The 12,763-nt window shown below is 34.5% G+C and overlaps 1 protein-coding gene across 4 annotated transcripts in view; it reads right to left on the bottom strand.

Moving 5' to 3' along the window:
• Positions 1-12,763, bottom strand: part of LOC111062039 — a 63,781-nt gene that overhangs the window by 45,910 nt on the left and 5,108 nt on the right. For 2 of the 4 annotated variants that reach the window (XM_039441325.1, XM_039441323.1), the window contains exons 2-3: positions 5,600-5,981; positions 4,577-4,744 (exon numbers count right to left, since the gene is read on the bottom strand). In XM_039441325.1, the coding sequence (XP_039297259.1) occupies positions 4,577-4,744; positions 5,600-5,956 (525 nt within the window). In that variant the 5' untranslated portion in view covers positions 5,957-5,981. Of the gene's footprint in view, positions 1-4,576; positions 4,745-5,599; positions 5,988-12,763 lie in introns of all 4 variants that reach the window. The other 2 variants (XM_039441324.1, XM_039441326.1) reach the window with 2 other exon arrangements.

The raw sequence follows: 12,763 nt of genomic DNA on the forward strand, positions 1-12,763 counted from the left end.
GATTTGACACAGGGATAAAAAATGAACTTTTCACTTTGAATGATTCAAGAATTGATTTTTTTTTTCATTTTATTGTCAATACTATAGCCAACTATTCTAGAGACTAATGAGCCAATTTTTTCTATCCTAACATACTACTTGAAAAATTAAAGAGCGAAGATCTATTTAGAAACTCTTACTGATATTGTTTATTTAATAAATATGTACACTTATTGATTGCACTATATTCACTCAATCACTGCTCTGCACTTTCACTAGACACTACTTGAACAAGCACTAGTTCAAACGGTTTCCTCCTTTTGAGCCTCTGCACCACCCTCCATTGTCCAACAGCTGGATCGCCTCGATGTTGTCATGCTGGTGCAGTCGCACCTTGTGCCTCTCCGCATGCCTCTGGATCTCGGTGGACGCCAGGTCAACGTGCAGGTCTCTATGAAGATCGCTGTTCTTGGCATACCAAGGAGCATCCACAATGTTCCTCAGCGCCTTGTTTTGGAATCATTGTATGACATTGATGTTGCAGTCTTTGGTACACCCCCAAAGTTGTATACCATACGTCCATGCTTTAATATCTACAAACTACTTTGTTTTGGATTGAAAAGTTGGAGTTTTTACCAATCAGCCAATACAAATTATTATATTAGATTCCAAGCTCTTCTCTCATCTTCTTGACATGGGCCTTCCAGCGAAGCTTTGCGTCCAAGGTCATACCTCGATACTTGGCATCATTCGCATATGGTACATATGGTTGTTGATGGTTATTGGTATGAGCAGATCCTTCTTATTGGTGATGTTGACGTGAGTTAACTTTGTTTCATTTATGCCCGGTAGCAGAGTCGTCACATAAAGTTAAAAACAGCCAGTTAACTCATTTACGAAGCCATGACTCCACTTTCCGTTGCACAGACGTCAACATATAGCTCACATACAACTAAAAACGACCGATTAGACAAATGATTTCTTTGCACAGTCGTCAGAAGGAGCTTATTTATGTCTTCAATAGCTAAAAACAGCCAGTCAAGTAAAAGGCCCGAAGTCGTGCTGTTAAATCCAATATCTACTCGCGCAAAATGCATTTTAGAGGTTGTGGTAGATTTTTTTGAAAGATGTTTACGAAAAAATATGTGTACATAAGTAAATAATTTTTTCTCTCCCTATCATCTGTATGATAATGTATGTGATAATGTACTTATTGTATGAATCAATCATTAAAGAATAAATAATATGAATGAATTATCTTTACCGAGTATATAAAAATAATGAATAATTATTAAATAAGTATAATATAAATATATTATAGTATTTACTAACAAGTAAATATTTATAAATATTTTCTAACGAGCTACCCACAACCCATATTATTGTTGCCTCATTTCTTGTAGGTGCTCAACCAATATAATAGAATTTTTATATAATTCTAATTAAATGATAATAATTATGTCATATATGATTATTAAAAACCAATTATTATAACAATTATCAACTTATGTTGGATGGAATTTCTGTCTAATACTAGAATAATTGTCAAAGCATGAAGTTGGAATTTTCCGTGTTTCTACGCTTTAAAAGTTGTTTCTAACCTCCAAATCGCTAAATATGGTGAGAAATCTCACCAAAAGCCAAGAGTCGCCATGTTGTTTATCCATTTTATGTGAGGTCTTTTAGGTCTGTTCACAGTGATGTCTATTGAAACTTTCCCTGATTCCAAGACATTGGTTGAATAGAAGCACGTACGGAAAAAAGTACAGACTCTGTGTGCAGACTCTGCAACCGAGCATTAGTTTCATTCTCCACTTTCTAGTCAAATCTTCAATTTTGTTAATGGATCTTCTGTAGTTTTTCTGTTGAGGATATCACTGGTATAGATTAGGTAAAGAAATTGTCCTAGAAGAATTCCTTGAGGAACATTAATATCTAACCCTCTCAAGTATGAATTGAGTAAATGTAGAAAAATGCGTTGAAAACTCAATGAAACAACTTATGAAGAGAAACCCTCTAATTTAGCACCACAAATACTTATCCTAACCCTCTGTACACTTTAGTGTTCACACTTCCGAGTTTTATCCCTGAAAATCCAGGAAAAACTTGGGCCTACTCAAACCCCCCCCCCCCCAAAATATTGGAAGGACCTGTGTAACAAATTTAAACAATTTGCGTCTAGGCCTATAATATAATGAAAAAGCTGGAATATTCAGAAAGACGCCGATTTTGAGCGTATCTGACGAAATATTGAAGTCCTCTCATCGAAAAATTTCTAGACCCTAGTTAACCTCTGTACGAATTTTGAACGTTTTCTGTCAATCTGTTATTGAAAAAGCAGAAAAACGCAGATTTTAGGCGCTTATTTTGAGTTATTATCAAGCCCTTTTAATAGAACATTCAACTCTCAAAACAAATTTCCTAGACCCTCGCTGGACAACAAATTTGAATATTTTCTTCCAATTACTTGGAAGATGTGAGAAAACGCAAAAAAACGCTAAGGAATTTTAGAACAACGCAGTAAAACTATGATTCTATCCTGGGCGTATCTTTGGCGTAATTCTGAAGACCTCTTAAGACAAAATTTCCAGACCCTTACTGAACTTACGCATCGAATTTTAACATGATTCATGTGACATGAATCTTAACATGATCTGTCAATTAGTTCTTGAGGAGGCCTAGAAAACGCGGAAAAATGCTGAAAAACCGCCGATGTTGGGCAGAACTTGGGCATTCCTTTCAATTTTTATACCTCAGCTGAGTCTGTATGCCAAATTTGAGCTTTTTTCGTCAATTGATTCTTGAATGAAATAGCTGAGAAAACGCAAATAAAAGCTGGAGTAACGCAATTTTGAGCGTATCTTTGGGGTTTTTCAAATCCGTTCTTCGTGCGCCTCTAGATGGCCAACTGAGCCTCCCTTCCAAATTTTAACGAATATGGACCAGTAGATTTTTAGTTCTGTTAATTATGAATGAGTGAGTGAGTGAATGAATCAGTACCATTTCACTTTTATACAGAAGTAGTGTTTATACAGTGTTTCGTACTTTTATTCAGTGTTTCAGAAGTAGTGTCGAACATTTTCCGGTATTGTTCCTGGATGATAGGAGACTACAAATAACGTATTTTAAGTGTCCAAAACACAGCGGTTATCCTTATAGCTGCCATTTTGTTTTTTCACTTACGAATTTTTATATCAAGAACGAAATGATGTATTGATCTGAAATTCGGCATGGATATTTATGTTATAAAGACTCGACTTTAAAAAAATAAAATAAAACTTTTCGATGTGAATTTTCTAAATGGCAGCCATTTAAAATTTTTGATTGCAAATTTCACGAAAACCGTTCACTTTACAGAAAATTTACAAGAGACAAAAAAGTTAGCAAATTTTATCAATATTTCAAGGATAGCTATCATCCAGGAACAATACCCTAAAATGTTCGACACTACTTCTGAAACACCCTGTATAAGGAAATATTACTGTCAAATTTCATGCAAATATGTTGCCGCGTTTGGCTGAAGATGTGTAACATACATATATAGAAACAAATCCCGTCGAGTTAAAACATAGACCTCACTACTCTCGGTCAATAACATTAATGCTTTCATTCCAATAAATACTGCCTGTTATTCAACATAACTATTTTTATTGCCGTATGCACCAGCTCAGATTGAACTACCCCAGCACATCAATGGTTCAATCTCAAGTTTTAAACGTGAATTCGTATGCTCATAGTATCTGAAGCCAGTAAACACCGTTTAAGCTGGGCCAAGAGTAAACGCCCGAATTTGGTTATCTAAACCAGCAATATGCGTAAACGGGATAAAGGCAGTAGTGAGCATAGCATAGCCCAACTTTCATATCCCTAATAGAATGTTGCTGTTACAATTGATGTCATAGACAGTTCCCCTATGTAGCGAATAAATTGATCAACCTATTATTATCCAAGATTTCAATTTTATTTCAAAATGAGATAACATCACTCAAGTGCCATTTAACCAGTGCCAGTTTAAACTCAATTTCATTTTGAACTGGATTAAATTCATATCAATTCTCGTTCGTAATTAATGTTGCTCATTTTAGTTTGAGATGATTAAATTCAGTTTAGGCTTTGACTGTACAAACGGCCTTGAATCAAGTATTAAGAAATGGATTAAATCACCTAATTAACAACACAATTTGATTTTTTCTTTTCAAGTATTGCCATCAGACTTACATATGATATAAATATAGATTTTCCCCACTTTCACCTTGATCAAATTGCATTGTTATAATATTTCAGATTAGCCTACCATTTTACTATAAAAATTTTCTATTGAAAGTAATATTATCGTTTTTTGTTTTGTTACTCGCCACCAGCACTCAAATATTTTGTAATCTGTATTTGAAAATGTTTTTGTAAAGCAATAAATTTGATTAGATTTGTGCATGGGCGATTGATAAGACTTCCATACCGACCGGCGAAATTTGAACTCACGACCAGGCAGAACTTAACGGCTGTAGTTCTATACTACGCCGGCCGCTAAAAATCAAAGGATACACTACATAAGTAAAGTAATGATTGAACGAGAAAAGAAAACTCATGAAATTCTCACCTTAGTTTCTATTTTCTTCGGTTTATTTGACTTTCGTCTGTGAGGTCGATATGATGACAAATCACGTTTCCTTTCATCCACAGTTTCATTGATGACAGCACAACTGAAGACCTCAGGAGTCTCCTGTGACAAGACTGGTTCAATCACGAGAGCATCGTGATCTTCCATCTGCAATATTTAAAGATTAGGATTCACATTTAAAGCGTATCAATCGATTCTATTTTGAAATGAAAATATTAAGTTTCGAACTATTGAAAAATTATACTCTGAATGTTAAAGCTGACCCTGAATGAAGCCAAGTAACAGTGTAGATGTGAGTAGAATTGAACTGCATCATTCCTATTGTATGAACTGCATATATTATTGAAACTAGGTCCAAAAGAACAATCTTATTTGAAGAGGTAATATGAAACCTAGTAGGTAACATTATACAATGAATAATAACAACAATAATCTGTCGCCAAATTCACAGCCTGATGCAAGCAATCAAAAGACACACCAGTTTTTTAAACAGCTTTAAACTGATGTGTAGAAACCTTCTCCTGGTGACAGTTTTCAAAGTTTATCGATTTGCATGCTATATCAGAATAAAACGATTATCTCAGGAAAAAAATTCAATTGTTAATTTTTGAGAATAAGCGCCTAAAGTTCAAAACTTTTCAAACAGATCATTTCACATTTGGTAACTTGAATCCATGAAATTTTTAAGAAATACCTCACGTTACTGTACATAGAAATATTTTCAAAATATGAATTTTCGAGTAGGCTATAGTCATTAAATTTTCCAAAAATGGCTTGAAATAACTCAAATTTAGTCATTATTTAGAAATTGAAATCTAATTTTCATAAAAAATCTTATTTAATCAACAATGGAGTACCGTGAAAAATATATCCTCAAAATTACATTATCTGTTACCAAATTTGAAAGTGCTCCTTTCCCCCCCCCCCCCAAAATGATCAAAGGATCTATTACATATTTAAAGTAATGATTGAACAAAACTATAAAACTTATCAAGTACTCGCCTTAGTTTCCATTCTGCTTAGTTTTCTTGATTTCCGTCTATGTGATCGGTACGAGCACAGGTCTGGGGACAGTTCACGTTCCTTTTCAGCCACAGTTTCATTGATCACAGCAGAAACCGCTTCAACACCATCCACAATATCAGAGCTTTCATATGTGTTCAAATTACGATGAGTAGGCATATCAGCAAATATTTTTTCCAATAATTGACTTCTTTTCTCGAGACACTCCAAGCTTGTTTTCAGTGTTTCAGCTGGTTTGTCTGAAATTTTCACCGGGCTTGAAGATGGTTCAATTTTGAAGTCTATTGTTTGTTTATCACTTGAAAATACACTTTCAAAATATCTTTTATCTTCCATTGTTCAACTTCAAATTAGAAAAACTCTGAAACGGGAAAAATACTGAAAAGTGTAAAACTGCATGTAACACAATAATGATTGAAATAATAACTCAAAACAAGCAACGTTCAAAGACCAAAGACGTCAACGTTCAAAAACTAAACCGATTTATTCTTTTATTTACACGTTAAAGTTTTCATTTTTTATGTCTCTAATCATATTTTCATATTGATGTGTGGTTTTCGTCATAATTCTTTACTTAAAATTCGTTATTGAAATCTTGTATTAGTGTATGTTATCCTCCCCTTTTAAAATGAAAAAACATCAACATTTATGTAGAGTCACCAACATTTGTGTTTTTGTTTTCAATTTGCGCAACGAAACTCATTCCATTAGCTCTGACCTTTGATTAAAAACATAACTTTATAGGAATTGAAATTTATAGACATTTGTGTGACAAATATAAGTAGCCTTTTTGATATTGTACCAACTCATCTGAGAAAAATAGCCTTTGCTTATTCTGTAAAAACAGCTCCCAAAAATAGCTTACGAACTACAGAGGAGCAAACGAAATACAGGCAAGCGTGAGAACCTTTACCATAGAGAAACAATAGCGTAAGTAGATATCTCATGGTATAGGGCGTTTATGTCGCAACTTTTACTGTTATCTCAAGCCGATTACTGTCGATTATTGTCGATTTTTACTGTTTTGACCGGGTAAGAGTGTATGAACGGCACAATATGAGAGACTACCAGCATCATAAAGCTTCACAGGAAAGAACTACGTGGACTATCAGCTTGAGATAACAGTAAAAGTTGCGACATAAACGCCCTATACCATGGGATATCTACTTATGCTATTGTTTCTCTATGCCTTTACTTTACAATAGATAACAGGATAATAGATAAACCATAACTTGTTGGCAATATGCTAAATGCTTATTACACACAATATACAAAGCTAACTACTACTAATGGAAAAATCTGGTGTGGTACACTCACACAACTTTCCTTGCTCATTGAACTGTAAGCCCCATTCTTAAACAAGAATAATTCAGGGGAATAACATAATGACGATTGGCGGCAACATATTTGAAACTACGATCAGACTTCTGTATATGTGTATATATATTGTTTTCAGAGTACTTTTTACTTTGTGTAAATTATTGTGAAATTCGATTATTTTTTTTAAAAGTCGTCAAAACAGCTGTTCTACAGATAAAATATCTCGTCTATGTGTTCTTTTTATGAACTGCTCTACCTACCTAGCTCATGCACGAGAAGGAGGTTAGAAGGTCCGTTTCTCAAGGATGGGGTGAAACCCTATTAGTTTCCCAGAAAGGAGACTCATGCCAGTTGATAGACCTGATGAATAACTATACAGGGTATGAATTTGAAAAAAATCGGTCAAGTCATTTTTGAGAAAATCGTGAAAAAAATATGTTTTTTTAGTAATCATCAGCCATTTTTCTCAAGAATATTACGGAGCTCCTGCAATTTTCCCAGAATTGAAACTCATGTCAGTTGATAGGGCTTACCAGCTATCCATGGTGTAAATTTGAAGGAAATCGTTAGAGCTGTTTTCGAGAAAACCGTGAAAAACATAGTTTTTTAGTGATTATCCGCCATTTTTCTCAAGAATATTACGAAGCTCCTGCAATTTTCCCAGAAATGAGACTCATGACAGTTGATAGGGCTTATAAATAGCTATCCATGGTATGAATTTGAAGAAAATCGTTAGAGCCGTTTTCGATAAAACCGTGAAAAACATGGTTTTTTTAGTAATTATCCGCCATTTTTTCCGCCATTTTGAATTCAATTTTATTGAATTTCTTATTGTCAATTCCTCATGGTATAAGGACCTTGAGTTTAAAATTTCAAGGCAATCGGTTGATTAGGAATGGAGTTATCGTATTCACAGACACACAGACACACACACACACACACACACACACACACACACACACACACACACACACACACACACACACTAAAATCATGTTTTTGGACTCAGGGGACCTTGAAACATATAGAAAACTTGAAATTAGGGTACCTTAATTTTTTTTGCAAAGCAATACTTTCCTTAAAAGTATTTTTAAAGGAAAGTAAAAAATCTGGTGTGGTACACTCACACAACTTTCCTTGCTCATTGAATAATTTAGGGGAATAACATAATGACGATTGGCGGCAACATATTTGAAACTACGATCAGACTACTGTATATGTGTATATTATAATTGCTTTCAGAGTACTTTTTCCTTTGTGTAAATTGTGAAATTCGATTATTTTTTTAAAAGTCGTCAAAACAGCTGTTCTACAGATGAAATATCCTGACTATGACTGTGTTCTTTTTATAAACTGCTCTACCTACCTCATGCACGAGAAGGAGGTTACAAAGTCCATTTCTCAAGGATGGGGTGGACCCCCATTAGCTTCCCAGGAAAAAGACTCATGCCAGTTGATAGAGCTGATAAATAACTATACAGGGTATGAATTTGAAAAAAAATCCTTAGAGCCGTTTTTGAGAAAATCGTGAAAAACATGGTTTTTTAGTAACTGTCATTTTTCTCAAGAATATTACGGATCTCCTGCAATTTTTCCAGAAATGAGACTCATGCCAGTTGATAGGGCTTATGAATCTATGGTATAAATTTGAAGAAAATCGTTAGAGCCGTTTTTGAGAAAACCGTGAAAAACATGGTTTTTTTGTCATTATCCGCCATTTTTCACAAGAATATTACGGAGCTCCTGAAATTTTCCCAGAGATGAGGCTCATGCCAGTTGATAGGGCTTATGAATAGTATAAATTTAGGGCTATCCATGGTATAAATTTGAAGAAAATCGTTAAAGCCGTTTTCGAGAAAACCGTGAAAAACATGGTTTTTTAGTCATTATCCGTCATTTTTCTCATGAACATTACGGAGCTCCTGAAATTTTCCCAGAAATGAGACTCATGCCAGTTGATAGGGCTTATGAATCCATGGTATAAATTTGAAGAAAATCGTTAGAGCCGTTTTTGAGAAAAACATGGTTTTTTTAGTAATTATCCGCCATTTTTCCGCCATCTTGAATTGAATTTCTTATTGTCGGATCCTCATGGTATAAGGACCTTAAGTTTAAAATTCCAAGTCAATCGGTTAATTAGGAATGGATTTATCGTGTTCACAGGCATACACACACACACACACACACACACACACACACACACACACACACACACACACACACACAGACCAACACCCAAAAATCATGTTTTTGGACTCAGTGGACCTTGAAACGTATAGAAAACTTGAAATTAGGGTAACTTAATTTTTTTTGGAAAGCAATACTTTCCTTACCTATGGTAGTTGGGCAAGGAAAGTAACAAACAGTAACACACAAAACATAATAGATGCCCCAATACTCTGTGAATTTGAAAGACTGTCTGAAACGGGATCGGATCAACTTCTAAAAAAGCTCAAGTTCAACAACTCAGCTGAGCACGACACTATATCAGGCAAAATTCTGAAATTCTGTGATGAAGAATTAGGAATTCCATTGTCGGACATAATAAAATCATCTATTGAACAAGCGACCTTCCCAAAAAATCTAAAAATAGCCAAATTATACCCTAAATTAGAAGGAGGTAACAAGACAGGCTTGAAAAATTATAGACCAATAGCCAATCTACCTGTAACGTCTAAAATGGGTACGCGCCACCTTAGACCTCCGACACACCCAGAACCTGACAGGAGTGGACAGCGACTATCTCATCCATCGACACCGTACGCCAGCGACAGGGAAAGACTGTTTTGAAAGAGTCTCGAATTGGCGTGTGCGTTAGGCGCCAAAACCGGACACTTTTACATCCGTACAGAAACGACAAAGTCAGACACATCAAATCTCTGACACTTCAAAAACAAGACAGTCAGGTTATACTTCTTGGACGGACTGTACTACGCAGAGCTGACTGGTTTTCAAACAATGGTATTGTTTTGATGAATCCCCACATGTAGGCTATTCTTAACAAGACCATTGACAATTTATTTCTGAAACCTATCACTCTTTTCTATCCCTCTTCGTAGTAATATCAGTCGATGACTTATCTTGTAACTGTATAATTCCTATTTATCAGTCCTATATATTTTATAAGTCCTATATATCATTCCTATTTTGTGCAGTTGTCTCTCTTTTCTGCAGTTATTTGGAGCTTAAATAATAGAACTATTAGTAAATTTCTTGACACAAAACAAAAATAACTTCACTTAATAGGTCAATTGTCAAGATTAGTGAGTACACTGAAACTTCTCTATAATTCGTAGTTTTGTCATCAAAAACACTGTAATTAGTATTCCCATAAAGATAAATACACTAATATGCCATAGTAACTGATAACTCCAGTAATGAGTTCATCGAAAATTATGCTACAGTAACTAATAACTCCAGTGATGAGGAGGCCGAAAATCACATCAACTGATGAAGTGAATTGGAAAAAAGGGTGTTGTGATTTATCATTAGTAAGCTGGAATATTAATTGCATGCAATTACCACAATTTACCCATTTATTCATAACAGCTAATGCTATTTAAGAATAATCACATATACTGTCCTTAATGCCCCGAATTCAGCTGATTAATATACAAATTTTACATCAACTCGCTTTCGTTAATGTCTGTCTGCCTGTCTAGGTATTGTTTGTTTCCAACATAGCCTATATGTATTAGATAATACAACTTGTGATAGCAATACCTTTAACGTTATAGTAATTGGTATTATTAGTTTAGGGATTTTGAATTCTGATTGTTAATTATTTACCCATACGGAGTGAACTTTAAAGTTCTATGGATTCACATATAATAATATAACTAGAGACACCCTTGGTTGAAGAACTCGCTCTTGAACAGTTGTATTGATCTCTGAAATCTTTTACAAGTATGTCAAATTAATATTTAACAATATTTTCTAATATTCATTCATAGAGGCTATATTATGAATTAATTATGGGCAAAGATGGGATCAGTATCAATGATATAATTTTCTCGTATTTTGTTTTATCAGCCTCGATATTGCAGAGCTTGATATATAATTCGTCACCCTCCAAAATTCGTATTAAATGCTTGGTCCCGTAAGCTTCAAATTATATAGGTTCTACTGTGTTGAATGTAGTCTAGGCCTACTGGAGGGTTAATTACTCGAACATTGAGAATTTTGAATATAATAAAATTATTCAGTATTGTTTTTCATTTTGAATGTCATTTTCAATACTGGAAGATATACAGTTATCATTTCCCAAAATAGCGGGAAAATGTTATTTTTTCATGATAATATTTTGATGATTGATTTTTCTACGTTTCAACGACGGGATTTGCTTTTGTCTGTATATGTATGTTGGCATGTTTGTAAATTAGCTTTTGATGATTACAGCTTGGCAATGCTCTCGGTTTTATTTATAACAGGTAATATTGTCATCGTCAATACACGGCAATCAGTCATTGGATGTATTTCCGATGTCCGAAGGGCTAATTGAAGTGACATATTGACAATGAGATCTGTTTATAAATGCTGTACGAGGTCTACTGTTCACAGAACTACTAGCTACAAGTATTCAACTGCAGAAGTCGGAAATAGACATTTCATTTTACTCATGGAAGATACCCACCCTTATCTATCTACTTCACGTCTATGAAGATAACAATATCAAAGAAACAGAGTTGAAAGTACAAAGACATAGAGATGGAAATTTAGAAGTGAATGAATTGCTATAATTCAATTACTCAGGTATATTAAAACTGACTACTTTAGCATTTACCTGATTAATATTACCGCAATCATTATGTTTTAAATTCAAATTTGCGTTGCGTTGCTGTCACTCGGCTGCTCTCTGCACCATTTTCTCGAATCATGCAATAACTTCAAAAAAATGACGTCAACAAACTTGGTGACTCAACACATCTGTCTCGATTTCAACTGACAATGGCAAACTCTTTCGATCAGCTGTTTTCAACTGACGATGAAAAACTCTCTTGATCAACTGTTTTTAACTGACGACGGAAAACTCTCTCAGTCAGCTGCTACTCGGTTGATGAATATTATTACCGTACCTAATCATTTTTAGGTTCCATCAGTGAGTTATCCTAAACATGAGTCCTAATCCAAATGATGATTCTCGTATCACAAACTCTATATTTCAAACTATATACTATATTTCAAACTCAATCAAAGTCTTTAGAGCCGTTTTCGATTTCCATCAGACATACAAACAAACTAACAAACAGAAATTGAATACGATGATAAATACGTCTATAGTAACATCCATATGGGAACGTCTGTTATAGTAGACTGCACAAAACTAATCCGATGTTAGTTGGAAGAGCTGAGTACCTCCTCACCCCTTACCATAAACTTTGCCAATTCTTCAGGTGTACTGTATTATGAAAATATCAATATTAATTTTTACTTATAATCAGCTGCCTAGGGGGCCTAGGCCCCCCTCAAGGATCAGATAAATAATGAAAATGCGGGTCTATCTACACGAATCCTCAGAGTCTCATAATGATTTAATACTTTTCTTTATCAGAAGTAGTATAATTCCTTCTACAGTATCAAAAATGTAGCAAAATTGCCTTGAAAGTATGGGTAGAGAGTAACAAATAATATATTTTTCTCTGTGGTATAATTTGAATACAGAATGGGTACACTTATTGATCAGAGCACAATAAGTGAGTTATTGAATAAATTTCAATGTGAGAATTAACAAGTTGCAAGATGTCACAGTGAAAGCAAAAGAAAGGGCACAATCAGACAATCAAAAATGTATGTAAAGAGTTGTTGAGAATTAAGGAAACAGCT

Source organism: Nilaparvata lugens, chromosome X (genome assembly GCF_014356525.2).
Source record: "Nilaparvata lugens isolate BPH chromosome X, ASM1435652v1, whole genome shotgun sequence".
Classification (NCBI taxonomy): Eukaryota; Metazoa; Arthropoda; class Insecta; order Hemiptera; family Delphacidae; genus Nilaparvata; species Nilaparvata lugens.